Source organism: Notamacropus eugenii, chromosome 6 (assembly GCF_028372415.1).
Source record: "Notamacropus eugenii isolate mMacEug1 chromosome 6, mMacEug1.pri_v2, whole genome shotgun sequence".
NCBI lineage: Eukaryota > Metazoa > Chordata > Mammalia > Diprotodontia > Macropodidae > Notamacropus > Notamacropus eugenii.
Genome location: NC_092877.1, coordinates 231,858,328 through 231,881,559, shown reverse-complemented (window position 1 = coordinate 231,881,559; position 23,232 = coordinate 231,858,328). Strand labels below are relative to the sequence as shown.

Below are 23,232 nucleotides of genomic sequence, written 5' to 3'. Positions count from 1 at the left end.
AGTTATTTCTTAATGGATAAATCATCAAAGAAGATTAAAAGAAACTTCTCAAAGAAGAATGCAAACTACTATCAACCACATGAAAGACTCAGTTCACTAAGAAATAGTAAATTAAATCAGTCTCTAAAGTTTCTCCTCATAGGCCTCAATAGCAAATATTAAAAAAAACAACCCAGAAATAGTAAATGTAGGAGAGGCTTTATGAAGGCACATATACTACTGGTGCAACTGTCAAGTAGTTCAACCATTTTGGAAAACAGTTTGGAACTTTGAAAAAAATAAGTGACTCACAGTTCCCATTGCTGGGATCCCCAAGGAGGTCAAAAACAGAAACAAAGGCCTTATGTAGATAAAACTTTCATAATAGCATATGTCACAGGGGAAGGAAGTTATCCCAGTTGAATTAACAAGGTCTTCTGTGGGAGAAACAGAAGGTGGTGTGCTGATCAAATCAAACCACCACTACCTCTCTTCAGACCAGAACTAAGACATGAGAATACCAGTGTCCTCCTGATGACCTGCCTTACTTTCAATTCAGCCCACATAGCCATAGCCTTCATCCAATGACTCATCCCTTGTGGAGATATGACCCAGCAATTCTTTCTGTAGATTCTGTGACTCTTACCTCCTCAGTAGCCACAGCTACTAAAGATCTGGGTAGGAGTATTTTTGTCAAACAAATCCTTGGCACCATGAAATGATCCACCTTCAGAAAAAGATATGGTCTTCTTGCCACTTTTCCCTAAAGACCACGGTGCCTTTGTATATGACTTGCAACTGAAACTTTCTTTACATGTTATCTTTCCTATAAGAATGTGAACTCCTTGAAAGCATGGACTTTCTTGCTTTTCTCATTTGTATTCACGGCATTTAGTATAATACTGTGCACATAGTGAAGTGCTTCATAAAAGCTTTTTCATTCATTCATTCATGCATTCACTCACTGATTCATTCATTTGTTCATCTTTCTTCAGGTTGTATCTCCCTTTTGTTTTGTCTTTTTATCACAGCACCAACTAGAGAGCAGGTATATAGTAAAAACTTATTGGATTATATTGTGTTAGACAGGTTGTAGGCATTCCATTGAGGAATCAAGTTTACTTTATTAAGAACAAGTCCTTCCAAACTAACCTTATATTCTTTTTTCAAAGAGTACTAAAACTAGTAAATGGAGAAATGTTGCACATATGCTGTATAGAGATTTTAACAAGTCACTTAATTAGCATACTTTAAGAAACCAATTCTCTTTTAATTGCACCACCTATCCACCAAAGCAAGTTTCTAGAACTATAAGGTACAGATAGGAGTTCCCACACTAAAGAAATCATAGGTCTTTAACATATTTTTGTCTCATGATCATCTGTTTCTAGACAGCTGGATGTTTTTAACAAGATTACTCTGAGACCTGTCTGATACCAAAGAATCATATTACTTCAATCTCACTAGTCAAGATAAAGTAGTATCTACCTATCTGAAAATTATAACATGGTTTGATAAAATGTCTCTGTGTAGATCTTTTCATAGATAAGGAATATAGGGCGCTCATCCAATCCGTTCAACAACTCCTGGTACTGAAAAAGAACTGGACCTAGAGATAACCTACTGTGTGAAAAGGATGTAGTCTTCTCATGAAACATAAAGAAGTAGATTTTTTGTGACCTACTCACTCACACTTTCTAGTTGAATACAGTGTTTAATCAGGAATTCGTTATTTTCACAAATATCTATTTCACCATCAGTAAAAATGACACTAATGTGTTCAAGTTTATAAAGAGTTATTTTAAACCAGATGTGATACAGTAGGAAGAACACTGGGCCTAAAACCAGGAAAAAAATACATGAATTGATACAGGGCCTGAAGAACAGACTGATGAGTTTTAGACTCTCTAACACTTAGTCTTCAGGACTGAACACAATAAACTCTCAAGTCCCTCCTAGCTCTAAAGTTTACAGTTCTGATAAGAAACTTTAAAAAGTCACACTTTAGTTAGGAAGCATGGGATAGATTTAAAAATAAAATCAGAATTAGATGTTCTTGTTGAAAAAGGATTGCAAAACATAGGAAATATCTAAATATCTATATATTTCTTATAAATAGTTTGTTTATCTAACAGTCTTATCAACTACTTGAGGGCAATGCTTATAGTTAATAATTCTAATTTACTCACCAACAAGGTTTCACTATAGTATTTGAATAAGCTTTTTCAACTAAATTGAGAATGAGCTTTTCTTCTGAAGACCAATTCTATTTGAGAGTTTGAAATGCCTTCTGTCTTCTCCTACATATATCCAAATTCTACATATCTTTCAGGAAAGAATTTAAATCCTACCTTATCCATAAAACCTTCCCTGACAATCCGCTAACCTTACAGTGATTGTTCCATCTCTAAAACAACTATACCAATTATCGTGCATATAATTTTAAGATTAATTTATAAACATAAATGCACTGACCAGTAAATTCTCCTTTATAATTTTCAAATTGTTATGTTAATATATTGGTATGATTTAACTTTAATATTTCTATGTTTTATCTTCCCAACTAGATTACATGTTCTTTGTTTCCCTAAATGCAAGTAATATAAGACTTCACCTCTAGTAAGCATTCAATAAATACTTGTTTTTGTATTGATTTTTTACATCACTTGAATACAGTCTATAACCTACTGGTCACAACTTTGGACCTTGGTTAGAATAGATCCAAATTCTAGGAATAAGATCTATAACCAAATTCTTCTCCCAGAGGTCATATTACTAGAAACTGGACTGGACTAAACAACAAATGACACAGATTTGAAGAGAAACATTGGTTCAATATTATAGAGCTAAAATGTACACACCTAATACAATACTGCAGCAGCTTCCAGGGGTAGAAAAGGGGAATTCCCCTAGTCCTGCTATTTTGTTCATTGTTAGGAGGACCAGAAAAAAAAAAAAAAACCAGGAAGGAAAACAGAGGAGAGCAGTGATTATGAAGAATAGAATGCTTAGGACTATAGAACATGAATACTTACGTTATTGCAATCATGGTTTGATATTCCTTGGAAAGGACTGGAAAGGAGGAGGATGAGTGAAGAAAAAGATTAGAAGTAGGAAAAAGGAAGCATCAACAGTCAAAACGAAGATTTTATGGAAAAAAGAAATTAAGTAAGAATAAAAATGAATACGAATTTATCAGTCTTTATAAAATAATGCACTAAATAGATTGTGATAACAGAATCTTCTAGTTGTTTTAAACAAATGCTTCATTCTTAATTTTACCCTCACTAACTTCAATATGTGAATAGTATATTAATGAAAATATAGGATATAAAATTATGTCATAAAAACATAAATTTTTGTTGAAAGACTGAAATTAAAAATTCATAAAATCAGGTCCAAAGGAATATAATTTAATTTTGCATTAATTGAAGGGGAAAAGGTGCTTAATCGAATGTTTTGCAGTAATCGTAAGTCAGGCAGTTTGATGATTAATGTGTTTCTAAATGTTCAATTTTTTAAAATCTTCAGACATCACTAAACAGGAAGCCAAATGATTCAACAGATGCTATGATAGCCTTGTAAAATATTTATCCTAAATACAAAGGATAATTTTGTTGACAGAAACTTTTCTGTTATGTTCTAGCTTCAAGCAACCTATTAAGTAATAGTGTTCATCTCTTAATATTTTGTTGGCCACCTAGAGATCTTTTGAAATAAAAATGTACCAAAAACATAAGGCCACACTCTGCTGTGTCAAGGTCTTCAGGACTTATACTATGACTTATTTCTCATGTATATGGCACATTTGAAAATAAACACTCTAGATTTTCATATTTATCATGCTTCCACTTCCATGGTAGTCCTTTTTCAGAGGAAAAGTCAAACTGTAAACCTCCAGTTAATGGCCATAAACTCAATAGCACAAGAACTGTCATTTTTTCTTTCCATATAACATTCTACAAATGTAATGTGAATGAACTTAAAATTTCAAACCTAGCTCAAAAATGAAATTGGGCCAATAATGGTATATTAGAAATGATGATGATATAAAACTTACCCTGTTTCTTAAACTAAGATGACCAAAACCATAATGTCAAGGGCATCCTCGTATTTGAGCTCTTTTTCTTATTTCTAGAAATCTAGACTGTCTCCCTACCTGCGACCTCTTCATTTCTATGCTGCTGGAAGGAAATTTATAAGCAAAGGCCATATATAAAGCACCACAAAAATATTTGTTTTGTCTTAGCATGACAAGAGTACTGAACAATTTCTTGGTGTTTCCCTCTAACATACATGGAATGAAAGCTCACACTTATGGAACTCAGAAGAGGGACTGCAAAAAGAGATGTGGCAAAAATGGATGGTCTCTTGCCATCACTGTTTGACCTAATCCTAGCAAATGGCTTATTACTTAATGGGATTTATGCAGTATTAAGCCTTAAGCAATTTGCTAAAAGATTGTTGCCTAAAGACTTAGAATTACATATAGACATACATACCATTATTGAAGGATGTCGAATATCTAACGCATAAATGTCATCTACATGATGTGTATTTAATTTTAGAAGTTTGCTGAAGTCTTCTTCTTTAATCCCAAGATCATGAAGACCATTCATCACTTTTCCTTCTAATTTCAGCATATCCAGAATACTTAATAGCCAAAGAAAAGAAATAAGTACATACATCATTGTTACGTAATTTTAGACATTAGACTGATGGTTCCATTGCTGTAGGGAATACTGGGGAAACAAACTCTCTCTACCAATGCAAATCAGGATGTGCTCTGAAACTTTTGTCTTAGCTCCTTGGTCATTGAGAGGTGAATCTGATCTAGTGACAACGTGTCAAAAGTGGGACTTGAATCCAGGTCTTCCTAACAACTGTGCCATGTTGCTTTTCATATGCAAATAATATCACCAAAAAGTTTGGTAAAAATCCTTCACAGCAATAAAAATAACGTAAAAAAAATTAATAGTACTGAAGTACTGTATTATTTAACTTTCTTTTTCAAGAGCTCTGTGCTATTTGATAAAGAACATTATTTGACTTGATCCTCACCCTTTATTTTGCCAAGACTTCATTTGAAATATAAACAATATAGTTTCTCCCCAAAAGACTGATTAGAAATTTCATTCATTATAGCATATATATGTTGAAGGTATCCCTGATGATGGCAGAACAAAGCATTAGGCAGGAATTTGCAAATAATATTCAACTTTAGATTATGGCTTTATAGTCAGATAATTTATTAAAACAAAAAGAGAACAGCAAAATCTCACTGTGCTTATTTGCTAAATCAACCAATCAGTTGATAGACATTACCCTTACTAAGCCACTGGGCATCGTAGTAAATTCTAGGGACAGAAAGAAACGTTACAAACAAAAAACAGTTCTTGCTCTCCACATATATATCCAAATTAAGGAGAGAAGATGTAAATAAATAGGTTTACACAAGATATATACAGAGTAGAGTAACTTTAAGAAAGGGAAGGTCCAAGTGATTGGGGGAAGCAGGAAGGCCTCCTGCAGAAGGTGATATTTGAGTTTAGTCTTGAAAGAATCTAGCAATGTCGAGGCAAAAAGGCTGAAAAAATTCCAAGCAAAGACGTAGTGACAGGAGATAAGAGAAACAGCAAGGAGAATGGCATTTCTGGAATGCAGAGTTTATAGAGGGGAGTAAAATAGGTAAAGACTTGAAAGGTAGGAAGTGCTTAGTCTGGAAAGAGATTTAAGTGCCAAAAAGAGAGTTTTATATTTTATAGTAGAGGTAATAAGGAGCCAGTGGGGTTTGTTGAGCAAGGTTAGACATATGCTTTAGAAAAATTATCTTAGCAGATGTAAAGAGAATGGATTGGAATGGGAAGAAATTTGATGTAGAAAGCCAATTAGAAAGTAATTGCAATAGTCTAGGTGATCCATTAACTGAAAAATAAATTTAATAAATGAAGAAAGATAATTCTCATTTAGGATCCTTTCACACAAATTGTAATCTTACACTGAAAAAAGGAAAATGAAAATGATATATTTTGGCTTATTTCATATTTTTAGCATATTGATGAATCTAATATCTGGTAATACAGTCTTTCTTGTTTGGAATTCATCTACAAATCTAAAATAACTTCAGTGTGGAGTTACACAATTAGAATTCAATTACAATTAAATATATATATTTGGTATGCCTATGAAACTAATATCTAGTGATTTAAGATTCAGCTATGTTTTGAATTCATCTATAAATTTAGTTTAACTTCAATGTGTAGCTACATAACTGCCAAAGCTGTTAAAGTTCAGTTTTTAACAATTCAATTAGAATTAAGTATATGCTATATACTGCCACTGTGGGAGGTAACAGAGGATATGGAACACAGTGACATGGGATGGGTAGCAACCTATACCTTTGGAGGGAGGTTTTCTTTTCCTGTAAAGGCAATAACACTATCATTGATAATTAATTTGTCCAAGGGAGTAAGGTTAGAGTCACTGATACAGCTTTTTCATAAGTAGAAATGCCTAGCACCTAAAAAGTCAAAGTGGTCAGAAGTTTCTCAGGTTTGAAATCAGCTGCACCACCACTGTAAATTCAGAGGGAGAGGAGCTTTGCTCACCTGAATCAAATACAATATCCTTGCTGGATATGCTTTACATGAGATTGTTAAAAAAAAAAAAAAAAAAAAAAAGCAAAAAACCCAAAACAATCACCCTCCTTTTGTTAAAAGCTATTGTCTCATTCCATTCTAATGGAGGCTAGGTAGTATGGTGGATAAAGTGCTGGTTTTGGGAGTCAGGAAATCCTGAGTTAAAATCCTGCCTCAGTTGCATCCTAGCTACATGATCGCAGGCAGATAGTTCCAAACTCTGCCAGCTTTCACCTCCTCAGCGCCCGCCTCCCGGGGTACTGCAAAGCTCAGATGAGATAACCTACATAAAGCACTCTGTCAGCCTAAAAGCACTACAGAAATGCTGTCACTATCATTCCCATACCTGAACTCCTGCACAGACCTGAGTCAGGCCAGAAAGCACATCCTCCATTGGTGTAGATTCCCACCTATCCTCACCTTCTCCTCTTGGACAACATCCACCCGACACCCTAAGCCTTCCCTTAGGTCTTCTCTATATCTTATGGTACCATGGCCGCATTTAAATCATAGAGCTTTCCTAGAGCTCTACACCATGGTTACCGTCTTTGTGTTTAAACAGCTTTATTGGTTCATATTTTTGTCATTTTTTAAATGCCACAGATTCTTCCCAATATGCCCTCAGTACAGATACTGGACCCTACTTGTCAAAAGGAGAAAGTTAAGCAAAACTGACTGACAAAAGGACTGTGCCCAACTGTATATACAACATTTCAACCTCATAATCCCCTGGCTTTCCACTAGAAAGCAGGAAGTTTATTTTTGTGTGTTCTCTGAGACCAAGATTAGTCATTGATACCTTTCAGTGTTGTTTTCATTTATATCATTGTAATTATTCCATTTGTGGTTCAAATGCTTTATATTGTACCAGTTCTACAAGTTTCCCCAAGTTTCTCCTAATTCCTACACGTGTTTTTTCTCAGGACACAATAATATCTATATAGCGTATGTACAAAAATATAGAGCTCTTCTCCCTCACTTTCTTTTGCTCTATGAGTGGCCCACAGCCCTTTCAAGTTAATATTTTATGCTACTGCTTGCACATATGCCGTCATTTAGAAATATGTTGCAGCCTAAGTCCATATGCATTGTTTCTATTGTCCTCTAATTCTCTTGAAATTTTTATTCTTTGGATATTCTAGGGTCCTAAATAATGCAATAACACAGCATCACCAAGAGAATAGTGGTTTTTAAAGGATGAGTTTTTCATCTAGCATTTTGAGATGATTAAAAGTATTGTACAATATCATAAAGTACTCCAGTCCTCAGTCTTTCCACCTGTTTAATTCTGAGATCAACTCATTGTTCTTGTGCAGTACCCAGGCTGAGGTAAATATTTACTGTATTTTATTTTCATATTTATTTACACATATACCTTCCTCCCAAATGGCAAGTCTTCCCCAGTAACAAAAATTTGAAAGGAAAAAGTTAAGCAAAACCAACCAATACATTGATTGCATCTAAAAGCATATAAAATATTACATGCCCATTGTCTCCTTGGTCAGCAATGAAGAGAAGGCAATTTTCTAATGAAGTATTTTGGCTTTTCTTCGATTTTTCATTCTTTAGATTTTGTTTGATTGATTCTTGAAGTCTCACAGAGGCATTAGCTTCTACTTGCCAAATTCTAATTTTTAAGGAATAATTTCTTCAGTTAGCTTTTGTACCTCTTTTTCCATATGGCCAGTTTTATTATTTAAGAAGTTGCTTTCTTCAGTGAATCTGGTACATCTTTTCCCACTTTTTGAGCTTCCTTTGCCAAGCTATTAACTTTTTCCATGATTTTATTGCATAAATCATATCTTTTCCCAATTTTTTCTCTCTCATTTGATTTTTAAAATCCTGTGTGTGTGCGTGTGTGTGTGTGTGTGTGTGTGTGTGAAAGAGAGAGAGAGAGAGAGAGAGAGAGAGAGAGAGAGTGTAAGTGTGTTCCTCAGTCCAAAAACTGATTTATAATCTTTTATCACATAATTGTCTCATGGTATAATTCTGTTCATCATGCTGCTTAAAAAGTAAACAGAGCAGCAATATATTAACCAGTAACATATGGATATGCATTTATCTCTCATGTATTCAGAGCAATGAGCCTAGAATTCTTAGCACATGTGCATTGTCAGTGTTCTTTATGTATATTCACGAGCATTCCATGCAGCCTAATCTTGCATCAAAGGCAGTTTGGTAATAAATGATTTTTGAGTAATATCAGCAGAATTTTTTTAAAAAGCTTCATATAATAATCACACATCACTCTTTGCTTTGCAAAAAAAAAATTGGCATAAAATCTATGAGGATTATGTGGAAAATGTTTTGTGTTGTTTTCACTAGAGTGTGTGCTCCTTGCAAGTAGGAACTTTCTATTTGTATTCCTAGTGGTTGACACTGTGCTTTGAACACAGTGTTTAAATTTCCTTCATCTTTTGAGCACTAATAAAAATATTAAATGTAATACAACTGAATGTGCACATAAAAATTTTTTTAAGAATCTGATTCTTACCTAAATGGATCATGAAAGTCCAAGTCAATCTGAAGACCATTTACAAATAGGCGAGCATCACCTGGCTCAATTTCAAGTCTATCACGGAGACTCTTAAAATATAACAAAAACATATTGGGATGAGAATCAAAATGTAAGCAAACATGACAACTATACATGATTTGGGGACCTTATTGGTCCATACATACGACCTAGGTACCCAGGATAGTTCCCGATTCAGAATACAAATGAATGGACATATATGGGTAAAATGCTTCTGTGCCTTTCTTATGCATTTCTCCCCACATCATTACTACCAGTAAAGCTAGGATAAAGTAGAAGCAGTAAAAAGGCGTGAGGAGGGTAGAAATGAGAAGGGGTCTTTCTCCTACTCTTACTCTATCCTACAAAGGACTAGCTCAGAAATTGTTGTTTGTCCTCCTTCATAATATTGGTAGGTTTAGGCTCCTAAAGAGAAATGTGGCAGGGCTGGTTTTAGGCAAAACTTCAGAGACTGACTTTGACTCCTATCCTTTTATTTTATCTGGCCATTTTCTGCCTCCTGGTTCCAACATTTCCCTGCTTCATTAGTGCTCAGTGTCCTGAAAAAAAATCATTAACTAATGTTCAGCCTTTCAGTTATGAGCCCCTCCAGAGTCAGCCGGGCTGATTCTTTGGCCTACAGAAATGGTCTGTCAATGGACCCATGTGAAAAAGCCCAGGTTTCACCCATTTCAGCAAACATTCATTAAGCACATTCCATATGCTAGGCATTGTGCCAGGTCCTCAGGACACAAAGACAAAAATGAAACAATTTCTGCCCTGAGTGAACTTATATGCTATTGAGTGAAACAACATGAATACAGATAAGTAGAAATAAATATATATAAATTAATCTCTGGGAGGAAAAGATTAACAATTGGAGGGATCAGAGTAGGCTTCACGTAGGAGGGTAACACTTGAACTGGGTTTTAAAGTTAACAAAGGATTTGATAAAGCAGAAATGAAAAGGGAACGTATTCCTGTTGGAAAAGTCTGCAAAATGTCAAAGATGGGAAATGGAATGTCCTCAAAAGAGAACAGACTAATGGAGTCTATTGGAGGTTGGGTGGTCCTGAGAACTTTGAGGTGATCTCCACAACACCCTGCATAGAATTTGAAAGGAAGAAACTAGGTATTAGAGCCACAGTGCGATGCTGATCCTAAGATGATACTGATGAATCCATCATCAATAGACTACACCCTTTCCCCAACTGTATTGATGGATCTATTCTTTTGTGTCAACACTGCTTTGCCATAGTGCCCACATAAGTAAAGGGATAGGTTTTCAAGGTGGCTTAAAGGCCTTAGGGGCTTTTGTATGTAGGCTAATAAAAAAAAATTGCTGGCTGATATCGTGACCAAATCCATGAATGAATGGGGTCTTACTATCCAAGTGAATACTTCTTTAAACATACTGGTCAATTTTCATCTTTCAAGATAGTGCTTTGAATCAGGGCAATAAAACTAATAAATATAATAAACTTCAAAAGTACAAAAATAGATAAAAGAATGGATGAAATGATTATTTAAATGTATAAATAATTACAAAAATGTACATTAAAATAGTTTATAATGAAAATAGTTACTGTTTTGGTCATATGACAATATGACCATTCTACTATGGTCTAAACCTTGTGTTCTCTATATTATATTTCATTACTTTTCCTAAGGAATACATGGAATATCCATATAAGTTACTGAAATAGGAATTACCACAGATGTGAGGGCATTAGTTTGGTAGTTTTCATCATAAACAAATTTACAAAAGTACCTTTAACGTGCAATTTAACATACATATAGCTATTGAATCATTTTTTACTAAAAAGTTGTTGAAAATTTTAAATCCTTTCATACTGCATTTAAGAATGATTTATTTAGCATTATTTTCTACAGGACACAAAGATAACTAAGACATACTTTTTACTTTTAAAGAGTTTATGATGTAGGAAAGGGAGTAAATAACACAAGAACATAGGCATAGGCATGTGATTGAACTGATATAGGGAACTTCCAAATGAGGAACCACTCTTTGCCGATGCAGACTGACACACTCTGCACAACTGATAAAGTCCAAGTGTCCGGAATGACTGGGCCTAACTTGACAAGAAGTTTAAGTGACTTGTCCAGAGTCACAAAACCATCACATGTCAGAGGGTGAACTTGAGACCAGGCCATCTGGCTCCAAGGCTAAATCTCTTTCCACTGTTACGTTCCCTTTATACTATATGAGGATAAGATTTTTCTTTTTACAAAAAGCATTTAGAAAAAATATACACACACACATAAATGACTATTTTATGAAATCATTACTCCCCCAACAAAATGTGAATCTTGAAATAAATTATTTTAATAAATACAGAACAGTAATAACCTCAGATAATTCTATTTTCTTTTGTGATAAACTAAGGACTACAGTTTTGCTTTAAAAATTCGAAATGTTAATAATGGAATCTGAATGCATGAAAAAAGTAGACAAACCTTTTGATTTTCCTCTATTTCCATTCGCATTTGTTGGTTTACAGTAATTCTGGTTAGTGATCTGCAAAATAAATACTGCTGTCACAGAAAGGTTTTTCTTGACAGTTTAAAGCTGATAAACATTGAATATGAAGCAAAGTTTGGGGAAGAAATTGGGAATTCTAACATCTTAATTACTATCATGTCCTCTCTATTAATATATCATACTTTCTGGAATAAATGTAAGATATAACAATAGTAGATTAATAAAAATCAAAGTCCACCACTTGTAGACATTAAGTATTATCAGGGTCAATAGTTGTTGCCCCAGAAATATTTGTGTGAGAAAGTCTTTTTCATTTTAACATTTGTTCCCATATAGCAGGTTTATATAATGTCATCAGATCATTCAAGGTCATAGAAGACATTTTCTGTATAGGTGCAAGTGTACAGATTCACTAAGGTACATAATGAAACAACAATACTGATTATCAATATACTGACTATATTTGAGGAACTAAAAAAATGAAATAGATTATATTTTAACAGACAAAAAACCAGTCACTTCTCAGGGGAAAGTTATTCCTGAGTCAACTGTTCATTTACAATCAAACCACTGACTCATCACAGGTGAAAACAGAATTAGTAAAAAACAAGAAAAATAACATTTGAATTTAACTGGAAACAACTTAGAGAACTATTTAAATGAGTAATTGACAATTGAAAACAGTAAATAGTTTAACCTATGTGAAATGATTTACAGAGTAACTGCCATCAAAACCCAAAAAAGCCCAGAAAGCGACTCAGTCAGCACCTGACTTACTTGCCAGTGAAGCTACTTTAAACAATAATATACTATCCAGATCTTATTTCTAAAGGAAATGCCATTATTGAGAAAGAAAAAGCACATGAGTTTGCGCATGAGTTATCCAGACATAAAATTAATATAATCACAGCGAATTATACCAGATTTTTGTGTGTGAAATAACCTATACAAAAGGGCTCTAGAATCATAACAAATAACTTTAGTATACCTGGCCTTCATTGGGAAGTTTTGAGAAATATCTCTCATTAATTTTATGGCATTGTAAACTGGAGCAGACATAATTTGAGAAGCTGCTTGAAAACTCAGATCTGTAAGAAAAAAATTACCCTTAATGAATTGAACATCATTTAAGATTTTAAAGATATTTACATTATTAAAAGTATCTTAGTCATTCATTTTCCCATATGTTTCTCATAAATTTAAGCTCAATGAAATTTACTAAAATCAGCATTTTAAAATGTTGCCACCTGGGCTTCAAATAAGTTATACATTTTTGTGAGTGAATAATTACAAATTATTAATTCCCTGTTTTCTGAATATACTTAGTGACAATATGTTGACAAATGATAGTTGAATTGAAAGAAAATATATCTGACAAAAATACATTTTTATTTGTTATAGAAAATTAAGCATTTGAAAAGCAAGATTTAATAAAGTGAATACAATTTTTAAAAGACAGTTAATAAAAGGCAAGCAGGACATTCAATTTTAATTTAGAAAGTTAATGGCAGTTAATCTCTTTCAAGATGCTTTTTTAATTGTACATATGAAATGAAAACAAAATTCTGTTCTTACAAAATTCTACTGAAATGCATGAAAGTGACAGTAACAAGTATAGCTTAAATCTATCTACTGTAGTAATTGTCAATAACTTAGTTATTTTGCAATCATCAGAATATGCTATAAAGACCTACTTCCATTATTCACTAGTTAATAATTTGACCACAAAATGTCACATGGTATATTAGATTGAGAACTGGACTTGGAAGCAAAGGTTATGCAGTTCTGGGGTCTCACCTTGACACTTACTAGCTATCTGACCTTGGGCAAGTCATAGAATCTCTTTGGAACTTACACTTCTTCAGAACTCTAAGTCTGTGATGGGTTTAGCTCTGACAGTGGAGAGTTACCACACTAACAAAATCCCAGGTTCTTGATATAATGACATATACTTATTTTTATCATTTTAATGCAGGCAGAATCCCATATTGACGAATATCTTCACTGTATATAGTACTGTATATTGAAATGTACAGTTTAGTACACCAGAGGAATTTTTCAGGTTTCTGTATGATCAAAGCACTTTATTAACCTTAAGGCCCTACACACACCTGAGGAGTTATTTTTGTTTTTTGAGCAAAAGGCATTTTGGAGGTCAAAGGTTGAAGGTAGTTTCTTTTGTGGATCTCGTGCTGTTTACTACAAAGAAGTTCTAGCATTCAAACTTTAAACAAATTGCTTGAATATCTCTGTCTAACAACTGAGTCACTATCATGTAACCAGGTCATCGCAGAGAAGGTAAGTTAGGTGAACAATTCTCATGGAGATGCAAATTGGTAACTGGCAACTGATAACTGCAGGTTCTGCAGCCCCCAACTATTAGATATCAATGGCTACTGAAAGGTCTTGGTGCTATTTATTACATGTTTCAACATCACGAATGAATGTCTTCATTAATAGAAATGATACTAAAAGAGCATGTAGTACCATCTGATTGGCTATTGTTCCCTAAGGATGACTATAACAAAAGAAACCAGAGAGCCTAGAGAGTGACTGGCCCAAGCTCTGCATGAATTTGCCTTATTCAAGAGGAACATGACTTCTAAGAGGAGTAAAAAACATAAGAGCTTTACATATCCAGGAGATGACTTCCAGTAAGGAAATCCAGGAATGAGGGGCAGACTCGGAGTATTTGACTGAAAGTCAGTGGTGAGAGAAAAAAGCCATTTTGTTATTTAAACCCATGATAGATAAACCTGAAGAAGGAGAAGAAACAAACAATGATTTTAGAACACAGATGACAAAACTGGCACAGAGACATGATAGAGTAGCAATGGTTCATTCTAGTTATCTGGCACTGTCTCTTCTCCAAAAGCACGGCAGCTAACACTGTAACTTCCTGATTTTCCTTAGTGATAATTTCATCCTGCAAAAGGTGGAGGAACCAATGAGGGAGAATTTTATTCTGAATATGATGCTTACCAAATTGGAAGTACTAAGACTAGGATGGAAATAATGAGAATTCTGCAGTAAGTGACCACCCACTCCTAGAGTTTGCAATATAGGAGAAAAAATGTGTTCCCAGTAAGAAGATCTCCACTCTGAATTTGGGGAAAGCTTATTTCAGAGGCATCAGAGGCAAGGTGAGATCCTACAACCTCACATGCTCTACAGGGACAGTCTTAGGAGAGAGAAGACCTGCACAAGAATGAAGTTCTGAAGGCACAAAGGGAAACAATCCCACTGAGAAGAAAAAATGAGGTCTGTTTGAAGAGACTAAAGTGGATGCACCAAGATTTAAAAAATGTACAGGACATGGAAGCACAAGCTAGGTAATGGAAATGAATGTAGCACAGTAGAAAAATAGTGTCAATAGCGCTATAGCTCAGAATGCACTCAGGGTAATGAGAGACTCTAAAGATAACAAAAAAAATTGGCTGAGTTTCTTGAAGTTATACCAGAAAAAAAGGAGGATTAAAGAAGGAATAGGATGATGGTACCTGACAACTGAGAGAAAGTAGAGCTATTCGATTCTTATGTGGTTTAACATGCTCTCAAGGACAATGACTTTTGCCTTGGAAATTACAGGAAAAAAATCACTAACAGGAAGCCTAAAGCCACAGCATTGGGTCTAGAATGAGGAAGGCCTGAATTCAAATCCAGCTTTGGCACTGGCTGGCTGTCACCTCTGCTGACCTCAGCTGGCTCAACTATAAAATAGGAATAATAACAGCCCCTACCTCACAGGGTTGTTGTGAGGATTGAATAAAATATCTGTGAAATGCTTAGCACAGTGTCTGGCTCCTAGGAGGTGCTTAATAAACACTTGCTCTTTTCCATTTCTTTCCCTTATAAACAAGATGAGGGAGCACTTAGTTTCCTCTCAGGAATTCAGGTCATGTAGCTCGAATGAAACAAATCCTCCGTTACTGAAAGAAGTGATAGTTCCATGGGATTTCTGGATCACTGCCAGTTGTAATGGAATCATGGAAAAAGGTATACAAGATTTGGAGAAGGGCAAATGTTATTTCAATTTTCAGAGAAAAGGAAGGTAAGAAATCTAATTGCAGGTCAGTGAATCCGACCTTGATTCCTGGGAAATTATAGAACAGATCATTAAAAAGATTACTGCTGAAGGTCTGAAAGAAGGATGTAGTTATCATAAAGAGCCCAAATGGTTCCATCAAGAACAAGGCATGCCAGACTAACTGAATTTTCTTTTTTGACAGAACCACCAAACTATTAAATGAGGGGAATACTTTAGACATACTATGCCTACATTTTAACAAAATCTTTGATAAAGAATCTCATTTATTCTTGTGGACAAGATGGAAAGAGACAGATTAGACAATAATATGATCAGATGGATCTAAAACTAGTTTGATGGCCAGACCCAAAGAATGGTTGCTAATGATGCATTGAAACAGGCACAGCTTCAAAGAAAAGGGAGCTGATGTTCTGCTGTTCCTGGTCTGACACTTTGTCTGGAGCACTGTGTCCAATTCAGGGTGACCTAGTTTGAGAACAACAACCAGCTGGACAATGTCCATAGGAAGGCACCTACAATGAGAAGCTTGAGAGTGTACAAAGAACAGCACGCAGAATGGGGAAAGACCTCGAGACAAAGTCCGATGGGGAGGAGCTGAAGAACCAGGGTGGATTAGCCCAGCAAATCCTCGGGAGAGACATGAGAGCCATATTCAACGATTTGAAGGGCTGTCATTTGGAAGAGGGATTAAAGGCACTCTGTTAGACCCTGAAGACAGAATCATTGCAATGAAGGCTTGTCAGGAAAAACTTCCAAACAACCAGAACTGCCCAAAAGTGAAAGGAACTACCTCAAGGGAGGATGAGTTCTTCCTCCCTGGAGGTCGACAAACACATGTTGTATGTTCAATGGCTGGATATGTTACAGAAGGGATTCTTCTTGCACATGGGTTAGGTTACATGGCTATTATTTTCCCTCTCTCAGATTTTATGATAATATGACACCCTGGTTGCTGACTACCCTCCTTTTCTGAATTTTCTCTTCTCTTTGCAATTTTGTAACACAACATACCTGAAAACTGCCACCTTCCACAGGCATTTCTTGATTTTCTTCTCACAGCTCCCCAAAACTGTTAGTACAATACTCCTCTCCAGTTGCGTTGCATTTTACATTTAAGTCCAAAAATACCTTATTACAACTTCCACCCATTATTCCTAGCTCTGCCTTCTAGAACCAAGAACAAGTCTCACCCTTCTTTCATGTTACAGATATTCAAAAATTTCAAGGTACATATTATTTCCCATCTCCTTTCTCCTTCATGTGCCAATCTATTCATCTGCAAGTTAATCATCTCCAGTTCATCTAATTAGTCCTCATGCAGGATTACCACATCACCTTCTAGTTTTACAATGTCTTTTCTATAATGGAGAACCCCAAAGTGAACATACGTTAGATATGGTCTGGCTAGAGCAAAGAGTAGTATATTTATAAGCCAACAGTCCTTAATATTATATCTCTTTTAAATTAGCTTAAGATTTCATTTGTCTTTTGGGGGGGGTTTACCATATTATGACACTTATATTGAGCTTACACTTCACTAAAATCTCCAAATCTTTTTCATATGAACTGCTGTCTAGCCATGCCTCCCCCACACTGTATTTGTGAGATATTCCACAAGCTTTAATGTGGCTTAAAATCTGAAATGAATTCAAAATGGCAGAGGATAGATCTTTTATTCAATTCAATAGGTTGGGCACCATCAACTCAATTTTTATTATGCTATACAAATGTGATTTCTGAAATATCCAATAGAAGAATATTCAAGTTTGTCCACATCATCACTATTCTCTAAATATCTGCCATATAAGTTTTCTAATAATTGTCACCCTCAAGCACAGATTTGTGATAAATTGTTTTAATTTAATATCAGACATATTTTGTTAAACATACTTTGTCATCATATTAGACATATTTTGCTGTCACATTTGAAACTTCTTGTTTTAATGAGATGACTTTGAAAGCAATGCTTTATTTATTCTGCAAATTGATAAAATGATTTGATTTTAAAAGAAAGATGTAGTGCATATATTTGCTACTATTGCTTTTAAAGGCAATGCATTCCCATTCTTTAAACTTCACAATGCCGAGTAAAATTTTTCAATGTATTTCAAGCTTCACAAGCATCTATTCTCACGTTTAATATGTAATGGAGGATGAGCTAAAAGTAATGGATTGTGTGTAAAGATGACACTTCCTCATGACCTACTCCAGTGCCACATTATTAGAAATAGTATAAGGGAAAATCACAATTCTACTATGATTTATAATTCAATCCAAAAGATATTTTAGCAACATAATATCTGCCTTCAGGTCATCAGTATGAAAGTTGCATAGAAATAAACTTTTTCACATTTGTTCCCAAATTCTGTTCTATGAGAAAGTTTTTAATAGCCTGTCCTTTCATTTGATGTTTCTATTAAAAATTCATCAGTGAGGCATGCAGCAATGTGATAAGATCAGAATTTATAAGAGAAGGAAAGCAAGATGTGGCTTTTATTTGTCCTGACCTCATGGTCAAAATATGATGTTAATTCCTTTTTCATACTGGGCATTAAAGGTGTTTAGAAACATGATTTAAAACATTGGATGAAACTATTAGATAAACTAATATTCACTTTGAAAAAAGTTAAAACTTTTAAATAACTATTTTTTGCATAATTTTAGTACTTCTACATTTTATAAATACAAACCATGTTGTTTATTATATGGATAGCAATCTAAATTCATGTATAAAATATGACATTAATTGTAACGAGGACCATTAAACACATGAATATTCATATTCTATACAAAATAATTGCAGTTTCATCAGCTTAAGAAGTTCCTTAAATGAGAATTGTCTCCATCATGAAGATTACAACTGCCTATGATTTATTAGGTGAATTCTCAGGGGTTACTTAAGGTGTAAAAAGATCAAATGGCTTGCCCAGGGTCACACAGGTCCTAAGTCCAGGGGAATATTTATACACAGGTCTTCATAAGTCTTGTGCAACAAATAAAAACATTTATATAATATTACAGTTTTTAAAGTACCCTTGCACATGAGAACTAGAGCAATCAATTAAATGGAAAGAGGACTAGACTTGGACTTAGAGGACCAATGCTTAAATCAATTCTTCTACTTTGCTGCAAGTTACCTAATATTTGGGTTCAGTCTCATACAAAAAATGAGGATCTGAAGTACACCTTGAAGGTCTTTTCTTTCTATAAGTCTATAATTCTACATTATCTCATATGAGCATCGTGACAGTTTTGTGAATATAGATTGGATGGGTGTAATTTTGTTCATTTTGAAGATCAGGAAATGGATTCAGGTTTTAAATAACTAGTTTAAAATCATGTAGATATTAAGGGTAGAATCAGAACTAGTATCTAGGTCTCCTGGGTCTTGTTCCAGTACTCTTTCCATTGCACCTACAACAAACCAGTGGGTTCATTATCAAATGTATTTATATTAAGTCTACATACTATACCTTGTAGCTCCCAGACTTTCAAAGGTACCATTTCTTTACTACTTTCAATAAGATGTTTTCGGAACTCTTTCAGGTTATCTCTAAGATCTGGATACATTTCTCTGAATTAAAAGATTAATATTATTGTCAGCTCCCACTTATAAAAATATTTTGGTGTTACTACGCATTTGATGGTTAATATTCTTCACATAAAATTAACAGAATATCCTCTAATTCTGAAAGTTCTATATAAGCTATATTAGTTTGCCAATAATCAGTATTATTTTCTTTTTACTTATGGCTAATGATGTTTTTGTCTTACCAGTCACACATCTAAAGTATAACTAGATATTCCACAATTCTATGTGATGTTACCCTAAACCAAAATATATTTTACTATGCATATAACTATGTTATAATATTTCTACCATTGTTCTTTCTGAATCTGTAGAATAGTGACATTTGAGAAACAAATGAACAGTTGGAATATTTTAAAATAGTTTATTTAGCAATCAGTTCAATTATTAACTAGCACATGTGATTAGCATTCCTATGAAAAATAAGATAAGAAAACTACAATGAAGACTGAATACACAATCAATTAATCAAGTATTTATTAAGTGCCTACTATGTACCAAGATCTGTGTAAGGCACTGGGGAATCCAAGCGTAAAGAAAGAACAATCCCTATTCGTAATGAACTTACATTCTAAAGAAAGTAATGAGTGTGTGTATACATACACATATACATACATATACACACACATATAAATATATATATATATACTTAAAATACACACATATCCCAGACATATACATATATACACAAAGTAATTAAACACAAGGTGGTTTGAGAGGCAAAGCTCTAATAGATGGAGGGATCAGAAAGGCTTCACATTTATGATCGTGTCTGCATTGTATCTTAAAGGAAGAGAAACTGCTTGAGATGGGGTAATGAGGAAGTCCATTCTAGAAATGGAAGATGGCCAGTGAAAAGGCATAAATATGGGAAATGGAATGTAATGTGAATAAAACAGTAAAAAACAAAATTAACTAGGTCATAGAACATGGGAGAGGAAGCACTGTCCAATGAAGTTGAAAGGACATATAGGAACCATACTGAGTAGGGACTGAAAAGCTAAATGGAGGGGGTTTATTCCAGAGGAAGCTACTAGAGTTGATTAAATGAGTCACATGGCCACATTTATACTTAGAGAAAATTATTTTGGTATCCTGTCTTACTTGTATAACCTAAGGTAGGGAGAGACTTGAGGTAGGGAGACCAAGTAGGAGGCTGTTTGTGACAAAGATGATAAGGACCTAAAAGAAGAGAGTAGCTGTGTGAATGGAAAGAAGGAGTTGGATGTGAGAGATGTTGTGAAAGTAGAAATGGCAAGATCTGGAAGCTGACTGGATATGTGGGATGAGGAAAAATGAGAAGTCCAGGAGAATGCTGAGATTATGAACCTGAGATACTGGAAGGACAGTAGTGCTTATGATAGAAATGACAAAGTCTGGAAGGGGGGGGGAAAGATAATGAGTTCAGTATTAGATGGTTTGAGTTTTATGATGTCTGTAGTTTGAAATATCCAATAGGCAATTGACATAGAACTGAACCATGGGGGAGAAACTGGGACTGTACTGATAGACCTAGGAGTTATCTACACAAATGATAGTTAAATTCATGGAAGTTGATGAAATAACTGAGAAGGTAGAAGAAAGGAGGACTTAGGGTAAGACAGAATATCTTCAGTGAAGGAATATGATATGAATGAATCAGTAAAGGTGACTGAGAAGATCAACCAAACAAGCAGGAGATGAGCCAGGAGAAAGTAGCGGCATAAAAACTCAAAGAGAAAAAAACGTCTAAGAGGAGAAGATAATAATGGTACAAAATACAACAGATGAGTCAAGAAATATTAGGATGAAGCAAAGGCCATCCGATTTGGTAATTAAGTGCTCACTGGTAAATTTGGAGAGAGTATTTTCAGTTGATTGATGAAGTTCAAAGGCAGATTATAGAGGACTGAAGAGTAAGAGGAAAGAGGAGATAATAGGCAGTAAGATTGTTTTAAGGAATCTGGCTGAGAAAGGGAGGAGAGAATGATTTTTTTGAGTTGAAATGGCCTTTAGGTTCAGGTCAGAAAGGGAGAAAAGAGGGATAAAGAAATTGGAGATATCTAAGTGGGAAAAGATTACATTTAGGTAAGGTGAGGCACAGGAAGAGGTGGAATGATGGCTAATGATTAGATAAGGAAATGTCAGTGTTTCTAATTAGGGAACCAAAACATTTGTATGTAATGGGGAGAGGTAGGGTATGGCTATGCCCTACGTGTGGTTGAGGTGGAGTGAAGGAGAAAGTCATAAGACTTATGATGGTTGGAGAAATGCAAGATTAGGGGGTTTGAAGGATCATCTATATGAATATTAAAGTTTCCAAGTACAAAGGAGGACACGATGGTGAGCTAGGTGCTAAACTCATTAGGAAAGAAGGGAGAATAACATGGGGGTAGGTATTATGTGGTTATCACAGCACGCTTGCGTGCACGCACACACACACACACAAACAAATACACACACATGCAATCAGATTGTTTGGTAACTTCAGTGATGAAGTAAACTAAACTATGTTAACTATCTGGGAACTTAACCATAATCTCTGGCACAATTTTGATACTAAAATCTCTTAAATATGGCCTTTTTGGGTAAGTGAGCTGTCTGTCTGAATATAAAGACAAGCCATGGATTATCATAAATAATTTCCCCCAATGTTTTCAGCTGATGATTAAATTTAGAAACCTTACAAATTTTAAAATATGTAATTACACCATCATCACAGTTTTACAAGTAGGTTTTTCACCAGGTGATTTAAGAATTATTTTCATTTTTATTACAGTACAGGCAATTTTTACTTTTTATGCTTATAATAGCAGTGTATTATAGTTGATGGTGGGTTTATGGTGTTAGAAATACCTAGATTTAACTCTAGTTGCCTTTGTTTTGCTGGCATAGCCTTTGAGAATCCAGAGTCATCTCCATGTCATCATAAGACATCAGAATAGAATTTAAATGATCTATGGATCCAACTCCTTCATTATATAGAGAAGGAAATTGAGATCCAGAGACACGAAGTGACTTGTCCAAGATCACAGGTACTAAGCATTCACTGACTCCAAAGTCAGTGCTTTTCCCACTGTATAAAAGCTTTTAGAGTTTACCATTTTAAAACTTATAATCAATTTTTTGTAAAGATTTCATATAGATTTGAAAAAGTTCTTTCCTATTTTCCCCGTCCCTACCTTCCCTACTTATTCTATACTTTCCAAATCTCCAACTTCATTTTTGACTTTTTGTTTGATTTATCAAACGCAGGGGGAAATGTGTTAACAGCTTCCACTATTATTTTTTGTTTAAACCTGTTTGCAATTCAGTTATTATTCCTTACACAAATTTTTCTGTAATGCTACTAAGTACAACAATCAAAATAATTTTAGCATTGCTGATGACACTCTTAAACGTGATATAATTGGTTTTTTCTTCTTTTTTCCCTATTAAATATATGTTGCATAGAAGAATTAATGAATGGGAGAAACCATAAAGCAAAACAGAACAAAACAAAACATAATACAAAAGAAAATGGTCTGCTTCTATCCGTGATCCAATTCCATAGTTCTTTCTCTGGATGTGGAAGGCATTTCGCCTCAAGAGTCCACTGGAAATTTTTTAAGTTCTTGCATTCCAATGAAGTACTAAATTTACCAGAAAAATTCCTTGCACACTGTGGTTGTTGCTGTGTGCAAAGTTCTCCTGGTTCTGCTCCTTTCACTCAGCCTCACTTCCTATAAATCTTTCCAGGCCTCTCTGAAGTTTTCCTGTTCATCATTTCTTATAGCACAATAGTATTCCATTACATTTTTATACCACAACTTGTGCAGCCATTCCCCAACTGATGGGCATCTCCTTGATTTCCAGTTTTTGGTCACCACAAAGAGAGCTGCTATAAATATTTTTGTACATGTGGGACCCTTTCCCGTTTCTATGATCTCTTTGGGATAAAGTCCCAGAAGTGATATTGCTGGGTCAAAGGGTATGCACATT

At 34.6% G+C, this 23,232-nt stretch overlaps 1 protein-coding gene across 7 annotated transcripts in view; it reads right to left on the bottom strand.

The window, feature by feature from the left end:
* The window catches only part of UGGT2 (UDP-glucose glycoprotein glucosyltransferase 2), a 245,734-nt gene that overhangs the window by 142,224 nt on the left and 80,278 nt on the right, over positions 1–23,232 (bottom strand). For all 7 annotated transcript variants that reach the window (XR_011969897.1, XM_072622097.1, XM_072622098.1 and 4 more), the window contains 5 exons: positions 19,157–19,257; positions 12,624–12,723; positions 11,611–11,671; positions 9,112–9,203; positions 4,482–4,632 (listed from right to left, as the gene is read on the bottom strand). Coding sequence is in view for 6 of the 7 variants with exons in the window: in XM_072622097.1 (XP_072478198.1) it covers positions 4,482–4,632; positions 9,112–9,203; positions 11,611–11,671; positions 12,624–12,723; positions 19,157–19,257 (505 nt within the window). In the remaining variant the exon portion in view is untranslated. The remainder of the gene's footprint in view (positions 1–4,481; positions 4,633–9,111; positions 9,204–11,610; positions 11,672–12,623; positions 12,724–19,156; positions 19,258–23,232) is intronic.